The sequence below is a fragment of the Dama dama genome, chromosome 2 (genome assembly GCF_033118175.1).
Source record: "Dama dama isolate Ldn47 chromosome 2, ASM3311817v1, whole genome shotgun sequence".
NCBI classification, from domain to species: Eukaryota; Metazoa; Chordata; class Mammalia; order Artiodactyla; family Cervidae; genus Dama; species Dama dama.
In genome coordinates, this window is record NC_083682.1 from 21232967 (window position 1) to 21252156 (window position 19190).

The 19190-nt window shown below is 52.9% G+C and overlaps 3 protein-coding genes and 1 long non-coding RNA gene across 11 annotated transcripts in view; 2 read left to right on the plus strand and 2 right to left on the minus strand.

Moving 5' to 3' along the window:
• Window positions 1-79: 79 nt before the first annotated feature.
• On the plus strand, window positions 80-4706 carry LOC133073454 (uncharacterized). Of its 2 annotated transcripts, none has more exons than XR_009696982.1 (3): window positions 80-313; window positions 1355-1514; window positions 3911-4706. It is a non-coding gene; the product is annotated as an uncharacterized LOC133073454 (long non-coding RNA). The 2 variants fall into 2 exon arrangements; XR_009696981.1 differs by having other exon boundaries at window positions 1360-1514.
• FOXRED1 (FAD dependent oxidoreductase domain containing 1) lies at window positions 1877-9568 on the minus strand. Of its 3 annotated transcripts, XM_061166820.1 has the most exons (11): window positions 9410-9568; window positions 7086-7306; window positions 6300-6410; window positions 5704-5822; window positions 4701-4795; window positions 4326-4427; window positions 3886-3962; window positions 3336-3496; window positions 3111-3240; window positions 2767-2871; window positions 1877-2571 (listed from the first exon to the last, which is right to left on the minus strand). In XM_061166820.1, the coding sequence occupies exons 1-11, from the start codon at window positions 9492-9494 to the stop codon at window positions 2317-2319; spliced, it is 1461 nt and encodes a 486-aa protein (XP_061022803.1). In that variant the 5' UTR covers window positions 9495-9568; the 3' UTR covers window positions 1877-2316. The 3 variants fall into 3 exon arrangements, with proteins under 3 accessions (XP_061022803.1, XP_061022821.1, XP_061022812.1); XM_061166838.1 differs by lacking the exon at window positions 7086-7306 and having other exon boundaries at window positions 9410-9537; XM_061166829.1 differs by lacking the exon at window positions 1877-2571 and having other exon boundaries at window positions 2803-2970.
• A 218-nt stretch (window positions 9569-9786) lies between these two features.
• SRPRA (SRP receptor subunit alpha) lies at window positions 9787-16563 on the plus strand. The gene is made up of 14 exons (XM_061166929.1): window positions 9787-10015; window positions 10642-10725; window positions 11022-11185; window positions 11589-11752; window positions 12019-12178; window positions 12309-12462; window positions 12690-12781; window positions 12886-13004; window positions 13126-13212; window positions 13833-14005; window positions 14103-14316; window positions 14965-15128; window positions 15213-15311; window positions 15475-16563. Exons 1-14 carry the CDS (start codon window positions 9899-9901, stop codon window positions 15601-15603), a joined length of 1920 nt encoding a protein of 639 aa, XP_061022912.1. The 5' UTR covers window positions 9787-9898; the 3' UTR covers window positions 15604-16563.
• Window positions 16564-16823: 260 nt separating this feature from the next.
• Window positions 16824-19190, minus strand: part of FAM118B (family with sequence similarity 118 member B) — a 45691-nt gene continuing 43324 nt past the window's right edge. For 4 of the 5 annotated variants that reach the window (XM_061166944.1, XM_061166963.1, XM_061166972.1 and 1 more), the window contains 2 exons: window positions 17570-17629; window positions 16824-17322 (listed from right to left, as the gene is read on the minus strand). In XM_061166944.1, the coding sequence (XP_061022927.1) occupies window positions 17309-17322; window positions 17570-17629 (74 nt within the window). In that variant the 3' untranslated portion in view covers window positions 16824-17308. The remainder of the gene's footprint in view (window positions 17323-17569; window positions 17630-19190) is intronic. The other variant, XM_061166981.1, reaches the window with a different exon arrangement.

Genomic DNA, 19190 nt, shown 5'->3' on the forward strand with positions numbered 1-19190 from the left:
CCGCCCGCTGCCCCGGAAGCGCGGAGGCGCCAGGCCCCGCGGCCCCTCCTCCGCCCGCCGCTCCCGCGCCGGGAGCCGGGCCACGTCCTCCGCGGCCGCGTCCTCGGGCCCGCGGGGAGGCTCGCGGGCATCCGCGCTGCCACTGAGCCGGCGGAAGCTTGGCGAACTCTTTCCTTCCGATTCCCCGAAACGAGCAGCGGAACTTGCAGCCTCGGGGCTGTTCTCTGTCAGACAAGGAAAGTACCTTTGATTCACTTCTGAGTCCTCTCAACACCGTACCAGCTGAGCACAAGGGAAGCCCAGGAATACTGGGGTGGGTAGCCTATCCCTTCTCCAGCGGATCTCCCCGACCCAGGAATGGAATCGGGGTCTCCTGCATTGCAGGCGTGTTCTTTACCAACTGAGCTATCAGGGAAGTCCCAACACCCTGCCAGGGAAGCGTTTATACCTTTTTTTCTTTTCAGGCAAGTGAGGGAAATGATGCCAGACTTTTCCAAGGTCCAGGCACAGTTGGTTCGGTGGTAACAGCGGAGAGGCAGGCAAGCCCCTGGGGCGGCCAGGCCTGGCCAGCTCCCCTGAAGTTCACGTTCAAGTCCAAGCGCACTGGCCAGGCGCTGCCCTGCAGGCACTAAAGCCAGGCCAAGTGAGATGGGCAAGCGGTGGCGAGTCCTGGTTTAAACAGAGTGAAGGGACATCGCTTTGGGATGTTGATGGTCGTGTGAAGCAGCCGCGGGGGATATAGGGAGTGACATTTTCTGAGCTTTTTTCCCCTGGAAGGAATGTCAGTATCTTCCTGAGCAGTGCTCTTGGCTTGTCGGTGTGGGAAACCCTCCTACTGCTGTGCACCTCAAATGCTGGAGGGTGGAGGTGGTTGAATAGGGCCAAGGGGGAGAAGACTCTTCAGAGTCCCTTGGACTGCAAGGAGATCAAAGCAGTCAATCCTAAAGGAAATCAGTCCTGAATATTCATTGGAAGGACTGATGCTGAAGCTGAAGCTCCAATACTTTGGCCACCTGATTCAAAGAACTGGTTCATTGGAAAAGACCCTGATGCTGGGAAAGCTTGAAGGAAGGAGGAGACGGGGATGACAGAGGATGAGATAATTAGATAGCATCACCTGCTCGTTGGACATGAGTTTGAGTAAACTCCAGGAGTTGGCAATGGACAGGGAGGCCTGGCATGCTACAGTCCATGGGGTCGCAGGGAGTCAGACATGACTGAGTGACTGAACTGAACTGAAATAGACTGTAGCCCACCAGTCTTCTGTCCATGGGATTTCCCAGGAAAATCCGATTTCCTCCAGTGGATCTTCCTAACCCAGGGATCAAACCCTTGTCTCTTATGTCTCCTGCAGTGCAGGTGGATTCTTTACCATCTGAGCCACAGAGGTTTCATTCCTGCCTTCCTAACAAGTGCCGCCTTTATAGTCCTGGAGGAAGTAGCTGCTGGAGGAGGAGCCAGATGAAGGCCTTTTCCCTCTGACCGTAGGTGGGGGTGTCTGTACAGAAGGAAGGGTGAGTGGATACTGGACACTGAAGGAGACAGCCTCATAGGGTTAACACAGATACTGGGTTCAGCCTGCCCCATCCCTGCCCCCTGCCCCTGGCAACTTCCTTCCTGTGTTTCGGCGAGTTTGTTGCATTCATTCCGCATTCAGGTGGCTGTTCCTCTTCTGCTCACCTGATAAGTCCTGGCACTTACCCACCCTCTACTCAAGGGTTCCACTGTCCCCCCTGGCAGCACGACCGCCCTCTCCTCCCTCCCTCTCCCAGTGGATGATCTGGGAGGGCCATCTCCATCTTTTTTTTTTTCCCGCTAGAGTGGTGTTTCAAAAGCGACTGCCATTAGGTGAAAAGACAACGGGACAGAGGACAGCTAAAAGGAAGGAGTTAATCACATTTATTGATCAATGAGTAGGGTAAACAGAAAAGTCAATAGACCTAGGCCAAGCTGCCCCAGGTTGCTTCTGGTCTGGGCTTTGTGGAGAAAGGCAGAGGCAGTCTCTCAGGTTGGTACCAAGAAGGAGCCAGTCCTGGGTCCTGGTGCTCAGGTCCCCTGAGGTGTTGTGTCCCGCTGGGCTACTGGTGGGCGGCATCAACCTGAGCTGTGATCAGTCCTGGGGTCCCGCCCCATCATTCTCAGGCAGCCTGGGCCTGGGCCTGGGCCCATATGGGGCAGGGTGCCCTGGATGAGAGGCGGGTGGAGGAGATCCTGGCTGGGTGCTGGGGAGTACCCAAGTGGTGAGGAGGTATGAGCATGCCCAGGATCAGAGCCCAGGGTAATAGTCAGTGGCGGGCCCGTGAGGCGCTCCTGAGCTCAGAGGATACATTGTTCCTGGGCCTTCTCTCCAAAGTAAAAGCGGCTGAAGAGGAAGGGGCTCAGGTTGATGGTCTGGAAGTGGCCCTCTAGCACCATCTCAGCCACAGCCCGCCCCACGGCGGGGGCCTGCTGGAGCCCGTGGCCGCTGAAGCCCGTCGCAAAGTACATGTTGACGACAAGGGGGTGGGGGCCCACCACGCCATTCTGGTCAAAGGTGTTGTAGTCATAATAACCAGCCCAGGCGCTCCGGACCTGTGGGGGCACGAGACATGGGGCTCCTGGGAGGGCTGCCCGTGCACCCCACCTCACTCCCGGTACCCCCTACCACCGCTGAGCGGGCCCACGGAATGGTCCTCAGCCCTTGTGAAGTGGAGGCCCCTGTTGCGTGGGGTGGCCGGCAGGCTCTGGGAGCGGGCCCAGACGTTCCAGGGTCATCTGTCCAGTTACCTTTAGAGTCTCAAAAGCTGGTACCCTCCGGGCCAAACGGGGCCACACCTTCTCCTGGAAGAAATCGTAGTCTACTTCCAGGTTCCCTGGGTCTGGCTCCTCCTCCTGGTAGGGAGAGGTGGGGACAGGGCTGACGTTGTCCAGGAAACAAGGGCAGATCCAGACGTCACCACCTCTTTAGTCGGACCCCTTGGTGAGCGGGGGCTGGGGGGAAAGAGACCCCAGTTCAAAGCCAGAGGGGACTGTGGCATCAGTACCCGCATGGGGCCCTCCAAGGAAGCCTGACTCCTGAGTGACACCCGCTCTCCGTCTCCTCGCCGGCACCCTGACCCCACGGAGCTTACCTCTGTGGGGCTACAGCCGCCCAGGTAGTTGTTGCCTAACCCTTCCCGACGGAAATAGGCTCCACTGGGGTCTGCGACGAGCGGTGCCTCCAGGCCTGGTCCCTGGGGGCAGTGCCACAGGTACACATACCTGCCATGACCAGCAGCGTGAGAAGTGGCGCGAACAGTGACCCCCCCGGCCCCAACCCTCCTGTCACCACCCCCGCAGAGCCCTGGGGGAGTCACCTTTTCCTCGGCTCCACGGGCAGCCTGGTGCCCTGCATGGTGCCCGGTGGCCCGTTCCCAACGCCAGCCAGCGCTGCGATTTGCCCAGACCAGGCCCCCGCTGCATTGACCACGATGGCACACTCCACCGGCTGGAACTCCTGGCTGCGGTCCATCTTCACCTGCGGGCGCCAGAGAGGGAGGGGAGGGAACTGTCCATTTCTTCCCCAGCCTTGGTTTACCCACACCGGGAGTGAGTAGAGGAAGATCAGGACAGGCATGTGTAAAATAGCTAGCGAGTGGGATGGGACTATATAACACAGGGGGCCCAGCCTGGCGTCTTGTGACTATCAGAGGAGTGGGATGGGAGGGGGGAGGGAGGATCAAGAAAGCAGGGATGTATGTAGTTATGACTGATTCGCGTTGTGGTATACCAGAAACCAACACAATATGGTAAAGCAATTTTCCTCTATAATTATAACAATTTAATCAAAATGCATACACACAAGGGCAGTCATGACCTTCCTCACCCTGCACTCTGCTAAAGGAGGCCCCTGGGCTGGGAACTTACATGGACCTCATGGATCCTTTTCAAGGTCACCTGCTCCCCGCTGCCAGTCTCCATGTGGCTGGAAGAAGAGATGAAACCTGCAGGAAAAAGGGGAGAAGATAAGTCCTTGAGGCCTCGAAGAGGAAGGAAATGGAGCTTCCACTGGTTCCCTAAGGACAGAAAGCTGAAGGCTGGGAGCTGTCCCACAGACATAGAAGCCAGCAGGGACAAGGCAGCCGGGACGAACTTGGCCACAGAGGACAGGAGGATGCCGGAACTTCAAGCAGCTCACGAGTCATGGAAAAATCTGCTTAGGAGCTAGAGTCAGGATGCTCAGGGCCAGACCTGGGGAGAAGCCCCCACTCCCCTTGCTCAGCCTGTGTGTGCAGGCAAGATCCGGTGTGGGCTGGCCTCCCCGCCGGCAGAGGACACAAGCCGTGGGCACCGGGCCGCAGACTCACGTGTCACCTCTCCTTGGCAGAAAAGAACCCCCATGGACTGTAACTTTCGCCGAAGCCCCTGGAGCAGACACCAGGGGTCAAACCAACCCTCGTTCTCCAGCCCTGTGAGGAGAAAGAAGACTCGTGAAGGGGGCCTAGGACCCTCCTCTCCTGTTGTCTTCCCCACACCCCTTGACTCTTCTTCAGGAATCGTAAGCTGCGGAATGTCATGTTGACCGACTGCACCAGAGCTAGATCCTATGAAAGGACAGAGAGTTGGCCTGGCCCGGGGGAGGTCCTGCCAGCCAGGAGGACACCTTCCTTGGCTGCGGGGTGCTGAGACTTCTAACCTGAGGCGCCCCTCAACCTCTGACCCCCTCTCCAAGCAAGGCTCACCGTATGATGCCAAGGCCACTCCCTCTGTGTTGATCCAGGGAAACTTTTTCTGAAGCTGCTCTGGAGACATCAGACAGACTTTGGCTCCTTCCTGCCTGGAGAAATGTGTGGGTCTGCGCACGTGTGCTTGATGAGGGTGTGTATGGCAGGGAGGCAGGGGGGAGACAAGAGTGGGCCTGGCTCCACGGTCACCTCACCCACATCACTGCTCCTTCCTGCCTGGTCAAGACTCTTTAGCCTCTGCCCTCCCTTTCCAGTCTGACACCCTAGACTCCCTTTGGCCACACCAAGCCCCCTGCCACCCCCTAACTATACCCTGTGCTTTCACAACAGGGAGGGTCACTCTGTTCTACTCAGGGGGCCCTCCCCATCCACCATCCAGTACAGTCCTGCTCACCACACAACTGTCCCCTCTGCGACCCTGATGCCCAAAGGCAGCATCACGGGTGCCCAAAGGACACACAAGCCGGACGGGGCAGTCTGGTTCAAATCCTGGCGCCACCACCTACTAGCTCCGGGTACCTCAGGTTCCCCATGTGGGAAATGGGGATGTTCTGCCAACTAAACGAGTTAGTATTTGTAATGCATTGAGGACGTGACTTGATGTCACTACTGAAAGTCATAGAACGGTCTGGGGAAGGTGCCCGCTCTTGACTGGCTGGTCATGAGACCCCCATAGCCTTTGACACAAGTGCCCTGTAAAGCCTACAAGCTCTACTCTCTGGCTGTTAGAGAAAACACGTGTGGATTCGTGTGACGTGGTAGAAGGGATGTGTACTGGGGGGTTCTCATCGCCTGGGAATTTAGGAACCACCGTGACAGCTACTGTCCATGTCTGGACACAGCACTTAGCACGGGACACTGGGGGTTTGCCCGTGTCCATCTTCCTGCCAGACTGAGCTCCTAGGGAGCAGGGCCCGTCTCATCAGCTCTGTCACCCTGGCTTCCAAAGTGAGTCAGAGGCCGGCTGAGATGCAGCGCGGAGGCTACGCCAGGCGCCCACCTCTGCATTTTCACATTGCGTTCCATGATCGCAGCCCCCTCCTCAGAAGCCAGAAGGAGGTAACCGGAGGGGTTGAACTGGAGGTCCAGGGGAGGGTCATCGACCACCGCCAGGTACTCCTGTGTGCAAAGAAAAGCTCGTCCAAGAAACTGACTTCAAGAAGGGAGGCAGTGGGACTTCCCTGGTGTCTAAAGGCTAAGACTCTGAGCTCCCAATGCAGGGGGCCCAGGTTCAATCCCTGGTCACGGAATTAGATTCCACATGCCACATCTAGAGATCCCATAAGCTGTAACTAGAGATCCTGCATAATGCAACAAATATCAAAGATTCTGCATGCTGCAACTAAGACCCAGTGCAGCCAAATAAATTAATTAAAAAAAAAAAAAAAAAAGAACGAAAAGAGAGGGAGCTTTTCTGGCTTTCTTACCACAACCCTCAGCTCAGTGCCCTGACCCGGAGAAAAGCCCCCTCCAGGCACTGCCACTGAGAAGAAAACTGGCGTTTCCAACTCCTAGCTGCCCTGTCTCCCCTGCCAGCAGGACTGCCCCCCTCTCTGGGCTAAAGGAGGGGTCGCCACCCCCACCCCCCAATCTCACATTGATGTTCCGGAGAAATTCGGCCGAAAAGAGGGAGAGCTGGACGTTCTCAGGCAATGAGAACTGCTGGCGAATCCCGCCCACGGAGAGCACGGTGGAGGCCCGGGCATACTGCAGAGACGAGAGAAGGTGAGGCGGGCCCTGTCCCACGCGAGCAGAATACTCTCGTGCAGGGTGAGAGTCACATGCCCAAAGTTGAAGGGGAGTCCTACCTTCAAATTATTTTAGATTATTTTATAATCTAAGAGGAGCTGAAGTGAACAAACCCAAATGAAGGCAGTGAGGACAATGGTCATTAAAATCCTTATTAGGATAGGTACAGAGCAAAGGGTCAGTATCAAAGGGCAGGACACCCTCATACGAAATGTTACAAGATGGTAATGGCTCTGAAGTCCAACATTGGAGACTGACTTTTGGTTCTACTAACTGGAAAATAGACGGACATGGCCAATGGAGCAAGACCTGTGACTAGCCAGCAGTGGTAAACAGGAACAATTAAAGCACAAAAACCTCAGAAACAATGACGCCTGCAAGGGGGTTTTAATAACTGTTTGAGCTGATTACAGCTAGAATGCAGGCCAGACCGCTGCAATCTCAAAACGCACAACGTTGTGAAATTTGCTTTCAAAAGCAAAAACCTTACTGTCAAGGTCACTAGTTTGAGGAAGAACCTGGGGCTGTTTCACAACAAGGGCCAAAGTCCTGTCCCTTCAGAGATTTCGGCCTTTCTTCTCCTCCCCTGTCCCTGACTCTGAGTCGCCTGACCTGCCCCACCCCAGACCTCACCGTGTGGTCCCGCTCCACCACCAGCACCCGAATGGCGCCTCGCTGCTTCTCCAGCCTCTTCAGCCAGTAGGCCACCGACAGGCCAAGCACCCCACCCCCTACAATCACCACATCTGAGCGTTCCGGGGGCAGGTGGCTGGTGTCATACAGAGGGCTCCAAGCCCCGCCAGGGAAGATGGACTGGATCTTCTTCTTGATCTCCGACACCTTTCCATCCCAGTCTGTGGGACGCAGTTATGGTCAGAGAGGGCCATGAATCTCCTTTCCAAGATGCGGGGTGGGGTGTGTGTGTGCCGAGGTTGGAGGATGGGCATAGGAGAAGGTGGGCTAAACTGACACTGAGTTTTTAGTCCTCACAAGGTCAGCTGGCACCCAGCAGCATTCCACAGCTTTGCCTCACGGTCTCTGCGCCCGAGTCTCACTTCCTTTGAGTGCATCATACCTAGCACTGCAAGATTCAGCTTCCTGAAATGAACACTCTCTACTCTCCCTAGGCCAGGGGACTTACACATTTCTCTCCTGGGCTTCTGGACCAATAGGTCCCAGCACATCTAGAGCCACAGGGCCCTCAGAAGCATGGACCTCTGAGTGGCACCTTCTCCTGGATATTCATCACCACCAGCAAATCTACACTCACGTCCTGTCTGTTATCAAGTTCTTATGACTTTGCCTCTTAAATATCTCTCCGATCTGTCCCCTTTTTTTCCCCATCTCTACCACCACTGCCCTGGACCAAACCACAACGATGTCTTTCCCGCGAAGGCTGTTAAGAGCTCCCATTTTCACTCATTCCCCTCTTGTCCTACCCCCCCAACTTCTTTCCTCTATCACAGCTTTGTTGTTGTTGTTCAATAGCTAAGTCATGTCCGACTCTGCGACCCCATGGACTGAAGCATGCCAGGCCTCCCTGTCCATCACCAACTCCCAGAGCATGCTCAAACTCATGTCCACTGAGTCGATGATGCTATCCAACCATCTAATCCTGTCGCCCCCTTCTGCTCCTGCCTTTTCAATCTTTCCCAGCATCAGGGTCTTTTCTAATGAGTCTATCACAGCTAGAATGACCTCTTCTGACCATTAATCTAATCAAACACTCTTTTGCTTAGAACCTTCCATGGCTTCCCATCACTCTAAGGATAAAGGTTCGAAATCCTTCATGTGGCCTGTGAGACACTGCCCGATCTAGCTCTTGTTCACCTTGTCTTCCCAGAACCCTCCAACCTCACCCCTTCATTTCTGCCACAGAGGACCCACACAGGTGTTCTCTGCTTTGAAACTGTGCCCACTTCTTTGCCCAGTTAACTCCTTGGTTCCTTTAGATCTCAGCTCAGTTATCATTTTCTCAGGGATGCCTTTCCTGACCTCCCCTAGCCTATGTCAAGTTCTCCTATTACTATCTCATAGCTCAGTGAACTGTTCTTTTGCAACATACAGCACACTTGCAACTTTGAACTCATTTGTGATTGCTTCATACTGTGCTATGTCTACCTTCTCCACCGAATCTCCAGCCTAGCACAGTGCCTGGCACATCCTAAGTGCCCAATAAGTGCCTTGAATACATGAATCATTTTGTCTTGCACACCAAGCTCATAAATCTCCAAGTCTTCTGTCACTGTCTCCAGTTCCAAGTTCAAACTCTTCTCAGCATTCGAGTCTTTCTTTGATCTGCACTTAACCTTACCCATCATTTCATACTACTACTCAACTCTCTATCCGGATGGCCTTTGCTAATTACTTGCACAAAAACAATACTTTTTCCTACCCTTTGCTCAGTTCTCCAGAACCTGGAACTCACACTTTCTTTGAGCCAGTAAACATCATCTTTCAAGGCTGATCTCAGTTCCCACCTGTTCCATGTATGGCTACCAACACTATGTACTGGCAGTGCAGGACATCGTCCCAGTTGGCTTCTCTTCAGTTTTCAACTGGTCTACAAAGCCTTCCCTCTCCAGCTACACCTCAGACACCTCCAGGACATGTATCAAATCCTCTCTTTCTCTTCTTTCCTCCTCACGGCCTCAAAACAGAATCCTGCATGGGAGCAGGACTTCATTAATTTCTGTGCAACCAATGAATCAGCCTGGCTGCTATTCTGGTGGCAAATTGAGGCATAGAATGATCTGGGATGCGTCACCTGAGAAGGGCAACTCTGGGATCCATACCCCTGTCCAGGCTCTACAAGCTCCAGCAGACAAGGTTACTCCCTACTCCGAGCGACCCACTGTCTTCCCAGCATGGGCAGGGATTCTGAGTCCTGAAGGTCACAAGGCTGGAGACTGGGGACACCCCAGAACCATGATACCCTCCGCTGCCCTCAACTTTACCCAGAGTAGAGCCTCCTCTGTATGTGCCTAGCCCCCGTCCGGAGAGGTACGGGCCCAGGCGGAGCCGCAGCGCCCTCTGAAGCATGGCCCTGCTGCTCCTGGCCGCTAGTAGAGCGGCACCCTCCCTGGGTATAGTCACAGCCTGCAGTCACTGCTACGCGCCGCCAGTCGTTCATTCGAGCACATTGGCCAGCGACGCCTCCGGGCCCCGCCCCCCCCACCCTATAGGCGGTTGGCCCCTCCCGTGACACGCTGAGAGCCCCGCCCAGGCCCGCCCCCACCCTCCACTGGCCAGCCTGGAGTCTACGTCAGTCCTGCGCGCCCGTGGGCGGAGCCGGGGAGGGATCCGGGCGGCGATGAGCGGAAGTGCGGCTGCGCTGGTTTCCGGGGCCGCTGGTGTGACGTGTCCCGCGCTTGGCGCAGCAGGAAGCGGCGGCGATCGAGGCCTGAGTTCCCGGCGCCGGCCCCGGCTCCTCTCCCGCTGCCGCCATGCTCGACTTCTTCACCATTTTTTCCAAAGGCGGGCTCGTTCTCTGGTGCTTTCAGGGAGTGAGCGACTCATGCACCGGGCCCGTTAACGCGTTAATTCGTTCCGTGCTGCTGCAGGTACCGCCCCCGCGGGATCAGAACTTCGGGCTTATCCCCCTCACCCTGACCCGACCCCTAATCCCCCTCGACTGATCCCGGGCCTCCCTCTCACCCTGTCGGCCCACCTCAAACTGGTCGCTCGCTCGTAGCCGGGACTCCACTTCTTTCTCCCGCCCCCATCAGACCGTCCCGCAACTTTGCTATGTCCCCTCCCCCCCTCCCGCTTTCTGGGACTCTGGCCGGATTCCGTAGTCTATTGAGACCTCCCTTCGTTCTCCCCTTTCGCTGCCAGCGGCTTGATTTTCTGTTGTCGCAAAGGCTGGATGAGATAAAGGATGAAAGAACGTCTTTTAAGAAGTGTAGGTAGTGTCCGGCTGCCGGTAAACCTGATTGTTTACATGAGGACTCCCTTCTCGCTCGCCCTTGTCGGTCCCTCCCACCTTTCCCCTCCTTCCCCCCAGCTGGGTGTATACACTTTTCTCCCAGGTGCATGCTGGAGAGCAGTGCCCCTGAATCTTTTGGCCCTGGGGGACAGGTTTGAGTTTAGGGGAATGTCTGGTTCCTTCCCAAAGGCAGTCCTGGAGGGGCCCAACTCCAGGTGTTTGATGGGACAGTCTGAACTATGAGATATACTCTTTTTCCAGGAGAGAGGAGGTAACAACTCCTTCACCCATGAGGCACTCACTCTCAAGTATAAACTGGACAACCAGTTTGAGTTGGTGTTTGTGGTAAGTGAGGGTATTTTAGAGGGATAACGATTACATTGACAGGCAGTCCTGATGATTCAGAAGATCCTGATTAATTACACCCAGTGTCTACGATGAAGTAACTGAGAAAACAAGGAGGGTGGAGGGGGAAAGGGAAGCCGCTCTTGGGCCCAGTCAGAGGGCTTGGCTGCTCCTCAGGTCAGGGAAGCTGGCCAGGGTGCTGAGCCAGTCCCTGGAGGCCTGGGTCCAGTTGGCTTCCCTCTGTTCTGGGCTGGCGCGTAAGCAGATCTGCTGGCTCTCTTCCTTCCCCTGAACAGGTAGGTTTTCAGAAGATCCTAACACTGACGTATGTGGACAAGTTGATAGACGACGTTCACCGGCTGTTCCGAGACAAGTACCGCACTGAGATCCAACAGCAGAGTGCCTTGAGTCTATTGAATGGCACTTTCGATTTCCAGAATGACTTTCTGCGGCTCCTTCGGTGAGAGGCCTCCCCTCTCCAAAATCAATTTCTGAGACTTGATGAATTCCCTTCCTTCCCAAGGGTGGGTAGTATGCTGTGGGTTGACAGGGGCTCCTGAGTTAGCTTCCCGGTTCTGATTACCTTCTTGGTGTGAGGGCCCTTCCCCTGGATTTAGACTGTCCACTTTTTCTCTCTGGGCTTCCCTGGTGGCTCAGATGGTAAAGAATACCTGCAATGTGGGAGACCCAGGTTTGATCCCTGGCTTGGGAAGATCCCCTGGAGAAAGAAATGGCAACCCACTCTAGAATTCTTGACTGGAGAATCTCATGGACAGAGGAGCCTAGCCCACCAGGCTCCTCTGTCCATAGGATCACAGAGTCAGGCACGACTGAAGCGGCTTAGCACGAACTTTTCTCTTTAGTGAAGCAGAGGAGAGCAGTAAGATCCGTGCTCCCACTACCATGAAGAAATTTGAAGATTCTGAAAAGGCCAAGAAACCTGTGAGATCCATGATTGAGACACGGGGTGAAAAACCTAAGGAAAAAGCCAAGAATAACAAGAAAAACAAGGGGGCCAAGAAGGAAGGTGAGTTTGAACTTGGACATCCAGGGGCATGAGACGTTGTTAAGGTGGCACTGAAGTGGTTCCCTGTCCTTCCCTTTGCCATCGTTTGCCTCCCTGGCGCAGATGCCACCACCCTCATCATCGTCCCCAGTCTTGGTGATCCCCCAGGTGTTTCTTCATGGTTTTCTCTGAATGATCTCGGAGGCTTTTCCCCATTTGTCTATTTTGTTGGAATTTGGTCTTTTTTTTTTTTTTTTTTTTTTTTCAGTGACTTTTCTCCTTGACAGGTTCTGATGGCCCTCTGGCTACTAGCAAGGCAGCCCCCACAGAAAAGTCAGGTCTCCCAGTAGGACCTGAGAACGGGGAGGAACTTTCCAAAGAGGAGCAGATCCGCAGGAAGCGGGAAGAGTTCATTCAGAAGCATGGGAGGGGTATGGAGAAGTCCGGGTGAGCAGCCCAGCTTTGCCCTAAGCTTTTGCTATCCAGACACTCTGGGGAGAGGGAGTCCTTGACTCTGAGGTGGATGCTGCCTGTCCTGCTTCTCCACTATAACTCTCTCTACTGTAACCCTTCACAGCAAGTCCAGTAAGTCAGATGCTCCCAAGGAGAAGGGCAAAAAGGCACCCCGGGTATGGGCACTGGGAGGCTCTGCTAACAAGGAAGTTTTGGACTACAGCACTCCCACCACCAACGGAGCCCCTGAAGTGGCCCCGCCCGAGGATATCAACTTGGTAAGAGGTAGCAGGGGCCAGGGTGAGGGTTACTGGTAATAAGAAGCAGGGGAGGAAGGAGAGATGAGGAGGGCAGTCCCCTTGATTCCTTGGAGCTAGAGGGTGGGTTACATTTGGAGCTTCTGGAGTCAAAGGGGCGGAGCAGTGTAAGACAGGGTCACTCCACGCTTCCCTCTCTGCCAGCTTATAGTTTGCTGACCCGCTCTTCCTCTCCCCATACCCTCCAGATTCGAGGGACTGGGTCTGGGAGGCAGCTTCAGGATCTGGACTGCAGCAGCTCAGATGATGAAGGAGCTGCTCAGAACTCCACCAAACCTAGGTATGAGATTCCAGGTGGCAGGTGGTGGCTGTGCCTCCAGAAGGGACAGGACTTGCTGGCTGCCTGCTGGCTTTCTGGGCATCTGTGGTTTTCTGTGCCTGCAGTGCTACCAAGGGGACTCTGGGTGGCATGTTTGGGATGCTGAAGGGCCTTGTGGGTTCCAAGAGCTTGACTCGTGAAGACATGGAATCTGTGCTGGACAAGATGCGTGACCATCTCATTGGTGAGTCAGGACAGGGTAGACTCGTGTTTTTGGGGTAAGGATGGTGGGGTAGAAGGGCTGTACCATGGGGGTCGTTCAGTCCTGCCGGGGCACTCACCCCGCGCTTGTCCCCCCTCCTTAGCTAAGAACGTGGCAGCAGACATTGCAGTCCAGCTCTGTGAATCCGTGGCCAACAAGTTGGAAGGGAAGGTGATGGGGACATTCAGCAGTAAGTATCTCCCCAGATCCCAAAGTGCTGGGGTGGAGGTTATGAAGTCACCACCATTCTTATTACATGCGTGACTTTTGACAAACTATAATCTCTAAATTTCCGTCATTTCACTTAGACTTCAGGTGTTCGTGACACCTAACTTAAGAGGGTTTGAATAAAACAAAAGAATATGCTCTTTTGGAGGAAATTTTTCCTTTCTTAGATGTGGTTGTAGTCATCCTTTTTCAGTTCTTAAAAGTTTTTTTTTTTTTAAACAAGATGCAACTTAAATTTCCCTTTGCATCAAGGTGTATAAAAAACATTGATGCAGTGCATCACAAAATGAACGTTTGTATTTAACGAGGAGATGCTTTACACTGTACTTTTTGGTGTTTTTTGGAAAAGTTACCTTTAGCTCTGAAGCTGTTCATTTTTAACAAATAAAATATTACAGGTCTCTCATGAAAAAAAAAAAAAAAAAAGAGGGTTTGAATAAATTACCTGTCAGGTGCTTAGGGCTGTCAGATACGGTGTGGATTCCTGGGCAGGATCCTAGTTCCCTTTAACTCGGCCAGATGCCAGGTGTTCAGAGCACCTGACTTGGGCTTCATGGGTATACCTCCCTGCCCCCCCCCCAGCCGTGACTTCCACGGTAAAGCAAGCTCTGCAGGAGTCCTTGGTGCAGATTCTACAGCCGCAGCGCCGTGTAGACATGCTCCGGGACATCATGGATGCCCAGCGTCATCAGCGCCCGTACGTGGTCACTTTCTGTGGTGTGAACGGCGTGGGGAAGTCTACCAACCTTGCCAAGGTCAGTGCGGTTCCCCAGCCTGTCTCTGACATTGTTTCTTCCACTTTTTACTTCTTTGCCGCTCTGGGGCTGGCTGACAGTTTTGCCTCTTTTGCAGATCTCCTTCTGGCTGTTAGAGAACGGCTTCAGTGTCCTCATCGCTGCCTGTGACACATTTCGTGCCGGGGCCGTAGAACAGCTGCGGACGCACACCCGGCGTTTGAGTGCCCTGCACCCCCCTGAGAACCATGGCGGCCGCACCATGGTGCAGCTGTTTGAGAAGGGCTACGGCAAGGATGCTGCTGGCATTGCCATGGAGGCCATCGCCTTTGGTACAGTACACAGGAAGCGGGGAGCTTCTGGGGCCTCTCTGCTCCGGGGGTTGTCTTGGAACTTGCAGAGGACCAGGGTTACCGTACCACCAACTTTCTGCTCAATAACAGCTCAGAATTAGAGCTGTGCCATGCCATGCTCCGCTTTGGGGTAACACGTGTAGTTGCATGCAAACCTCAAACATTTGTTTCGTTACCTCAATATTTGGTCACCTTTATCCTCCTGCTAGGGCTTTCCAGGTGTGGCTCAGTGGTAAAGAATCTGCCTGCCAGTGCAGGAGACACAAGAGATGCAGGTTCCAGCCCTGGGTCGGGAAGATCCCCTGCAGGAGGAAATGCAACCCACTCCAGTATCCTTGCCTGGGAAATTCCATGGACAGAGGAGCCTGGCGGGCTACAGTCCACAGGGTTGCAGAGTCAGACACGGCTGAGTGCACATACAGGCACACCCACCTGCCTGCCTTTCCCTAAATACACTTGATGACAGAGTAGGGAAATTGTTCCTTACATTACCTTGTAACCTGATTCAGAACCTAAGGAAATAAACAGGCAGACTTTTAATAGGGCCAGTTTAGGACCTGTTGAGAGGAAGCTGGAAATGAGTGTAACAGTCCAGGAGTTTTGAGTTGACCACTTTTTTCTTTCTAGCACGTAACCAAGGCTTTGATGTGGTGCTGGTGGACACAGCTGGCCGCATGCAAGACAACGCTCCCCTGATGACTGCCCTGGCCAAGCTCATCACTGTCAACACCCCCGACCTGGTGCTGTTTGTGGGGGAGGCCTTAGTAGGCAACGAGGCCGTGGACCAGCTGGTGAGGGCTTGGGCCTGGTTCTCTTCCCAACCTCAGCTCTGGCCAGTTGTGTGTGTTACGTTTATATCATGTTTCTCCTTTCAGGTCAAGTTCAACAGAGCCTTGGCTGACCATTCTATGGCCCAGACACCTCGGCTCATTGATGGCATTGTCCTTACCAAGTTTGATACCATTGATGACAAGGTAAACATGGACGACACAGGGCAGAGTGAGACCAGGACGGGGAATGGCCTTCCTTCACAGGGGAGCGGAGGCTCTAAGGGCACACAGGTTCCAGAGCCGCCTGTTGCTGAGGGCGTGAGAAGGCAGGGTCCAGAGATGACTGGGTATCCTGTCTCTGCTTCAGGTGGGAGCTGCGATTTCTATGACCTACATCACAAGCAAACCCATCGTCTTCGTGGGCACTGGCCAGACCTACTGTGACCTACGCAGTCTAAACGCCAAGGCTGTGGTGGCTGCCCTCATGAAGGCTTAATGTGGCTCTCGCCTGATACCAAATCACCGCTTCCCCCAAAGTCCCCATCCCTGTATCAAGAATGTGCTTTAGAGTATGTGAGCAACTTGTCTTCAGTGTAGTTCAAAGGCAGAGTGAGGGGCGCCCCGGGGCCTGCAGCCCCTCCTAACCCCACTCTGTTCAGCCCAGCCCCCACCTGCAAGGAGGGCCTAATCATGTTACAGTCACTGCCCACTACCCACCTCCGCCCCGCCCCACCCCCGTGCTCTTCCCCTCCCTAACCCGGCATTCCTCACTCCGCCTACAGGGGTCTCCTTACAGCTTTGACCAGCTCTTAGTAGATCCAGCACCAGAGCTCTGCTAGTTAGTGTGGTCACGGACGCCTGAGCACCGTCCCCCGCTCCAGTAAAGAGGCTTGAGAGCCTGCTCTGGGTCTCGAATGGCCCCTCTCCGTAGGATACACAGCATTCACGTCTGCAGGGCCAGGATAACACCCCCACACTGTGGCAGTGTATGGCCTCTTCTTAATTGCTGCTAATTCAATGATCCCTTCCCCCCTTCTCCCCAAAGCCTCAGCGAGGCCAGGGTGATGTGTTACAGATGAGTGAGAGGGGTCCCCGCCTCCCCCAGAAGGGAAGGGAGCCACGCTGCAGTGTTGCATTGGGCTTCTCAGCCTCCAGGACCTCCTCCCACTTCCAGAATCCACACGTAACTCTGCATGTTCCCCTTCCCGGGAGAAAACCAACTGTCCAAAGGGGTACATGTTGCCCCCTCCCCCTCCTGCTCCCGAGCGGATCCTGGCTCCTCATCCTCCTCTACAGTGCCTGGTAGACAAGTGCTACGTTGAAGAATACAGACCTTGTTAAGATTTGTCCTGTAGCTTGGTATTACAGATGTGCTATTAGTGCAATAAGGTGAAGGCTGTCTGCCCAGAGAAATACATAATTTATATGAAAAAATAAATTTCATAAGTAAATTGCCTTTTAGGTCTTGGAGTCATTTTACAGGGGATTCAAAGCTAAAATCCTACAGCAACACTAACTAGAGTTCGGAACATGGCAGGAAGGGAAACGGGAATTGATAATGTTGAGCAATCAGGTGAAAATCAGCGCTTGTCCCAAGAAAGATCACCTTCCCCACAGCGTACAAGAATAGAACTTTTAAAATTTAAATTCGGCCTGTACCTTTGCAGGTCAGGAGTTTTCTAAAGTGACTCAAAGTAGAGCTGGGGCCCTGGGAAGTAAATGAAGAAGCTTTTAATATTACAGCTCAATTATGTAAAATACTGTACACTGTAAAAGGTCTAGAAAACTAGAGCTTCAAGTCACGTTTTAAAAAAGCCATTAAGCTTAATTGAAAAACCAAGTATAGAGTACAAAACTGCCACGAGGGCCACGGAGAACCCACGGCATCGAGAGCCGGAGTCCCCCGCACAGCCATGGTCGGCGGAAGTGTCCTGCTGGCCCGCTGTGTGGACACAGCCTGTCCAGCCTGGGCTGGGGCAGGGGTTCCATCTGGGCCACTTGGATATTGAACTGGAACAGGCTGCAGAGGAACCAACTGGCACGAAGGATTAAGTTGGACATCTCCGCTAACCCCCAGCCTTTAGCCTCTGGGTATTGGTACTTCCTAGGAGCTGCTTCGGGTTCTTGTAAGTTCACTTGTTAAAACACTCCACGGTAGGCCCTTACAGCTTGATCTAATGGTGCCGGTTCCTCTAGCCCTCTCAGGTACTATGGTCTGCAGAGAGAAAAAAGATGGTAAGTGAAGTTTCACGTATCAGGTTTGTCCATCTAAAGCTGCAGAAACTGAACTCAAGCTTAATCCTTCTGAAGACAAGACACCAAATACTAGGAAGCCTGTGAATGGACTTGGCAGGAAAATCCAGACTCTACAGGAAGGAGAGCTAAGTCATTCTTCTCCAAGGTCTTAACAGTTCTGGGAAAACGTTTTCTGCTGACAAACGGTAGAACAGGAAACAGCTTACCTCTTATTTCACTGTGTGCTGCAGATGAGCCATTCAGCTGGCCTTCTCTCACAATCCCTGCTAAACAACACACATCAGTATCAGATAATATGACCAAACAGCTAAAACTTAGTAACAGGAAAGCAGCCAACTAAAGGGAGGTGGGAGCACATGATCTGACTAAGGATGAAATTGTTTACTAATGCACAGTTAGGCAGGGGCATAAACCAGGTTAGTCTTCACACTGTTGCACTAGATGATAGAGAAGCACTGAGGTCCCTGAGTGTACTAACACTCCTTAAGAAAAAACAAGTGTGTCCCTAACTAGTCCAGAAGGCCAAGTTTAGGTAAATAAAACTACTCCAGCTGGGGGCAGGAAGCAGCATGCAAGGGGGCAAATTCAACCAAGCAGAAGAGTGACTAATAGCTGAGCTAACACCCCCAAGGTACAGAATGAGCTTAGAGCCTTGCTGTCTGATACAGTGCCACTGGCCACATGTGCTATTTAGTTTTAAATTAAAAACTGTGTTTCTCAGGGACATCCCTGGCAGTCCAGTGGTTAGGACTCCACACCGGGGGCGGGGGGGGGGGGCGATGTGGGGGGGCGGGGGGGCGATGTGGGGGGGGCGGTGGGGATGGGTTCGATCTCTGGTTGGGGAACAGATTCCACAAGCAACATGATGTGGCCAAAATAAAAAGTCTGTTCCTCAGTCACACTTACGACAATTCAAAACTTAATGGCCACGTGTGGCTCATGGTTACAGTACTACTGGACAGAGATGACAGAATACTTCAGTCAGTGCAGAAAATTCTGTTGGACAGCACTGGAACAAATAACGTGTAGGAAGAAGTTTAAAACAATACACAGGAGGAAATAATAGCGGACAGAAACATGGACAGCTGGAGTAAAAATAAGACAGCGCTCAAACACACAAATTGGGATTCCCCCTCTTGGAAAACACTAGAGTAATATTTATCAGTCACTAAAATGTTACCTTTGACCTAGTAATTATACTGAGAATCCAGCCTATGGAAATTACTGGCAAAAGTAAAAACTGCGGGGATGAAGATATATTCACTGCAACAGTGCTTAGAGTAGGAAAAAAACTAGATATTGCCTAATACAGGGGAATAATTAGGTAACTGTGACACAGTGGATTATAACTATCTTTTACTGGCTATGAAGATTGCAGCCATGTGCGGAAATGTATGATATGTATCACTGAATTTAAAAAGTACCAGGACTGAATATAGATTTTGTTTACAACCATGAGGAAATGCACAAGGAAAAGTTAACTGAAATATACCAAAGTAACTGCTTTTGTAATAGTGAATTATAAAAGAATTACCTTCTTTCCCCCATTACTTGATTTTCCTGAAATAAATGTACTTGCAGCCTACAGAATTTTTCAACCTAAGTAATTCTCACTATGCAAAAGTCTGGACACAGCACAATGCCCGGTAGAGAGCAAGAGCTCAGGGTTATAAAACAACAGCAGTGAGAAGACCTCTGACCTCTCATTGGTATTTATCTATAGACTCAAAACATAATTGTGGATGGAAGGTAAATTTGACTTGAAGTGCTTTTAACCTAAAACTGCTCTGCTAGGTTTCAGATCACAAACTTCAGCTGACCATTCTA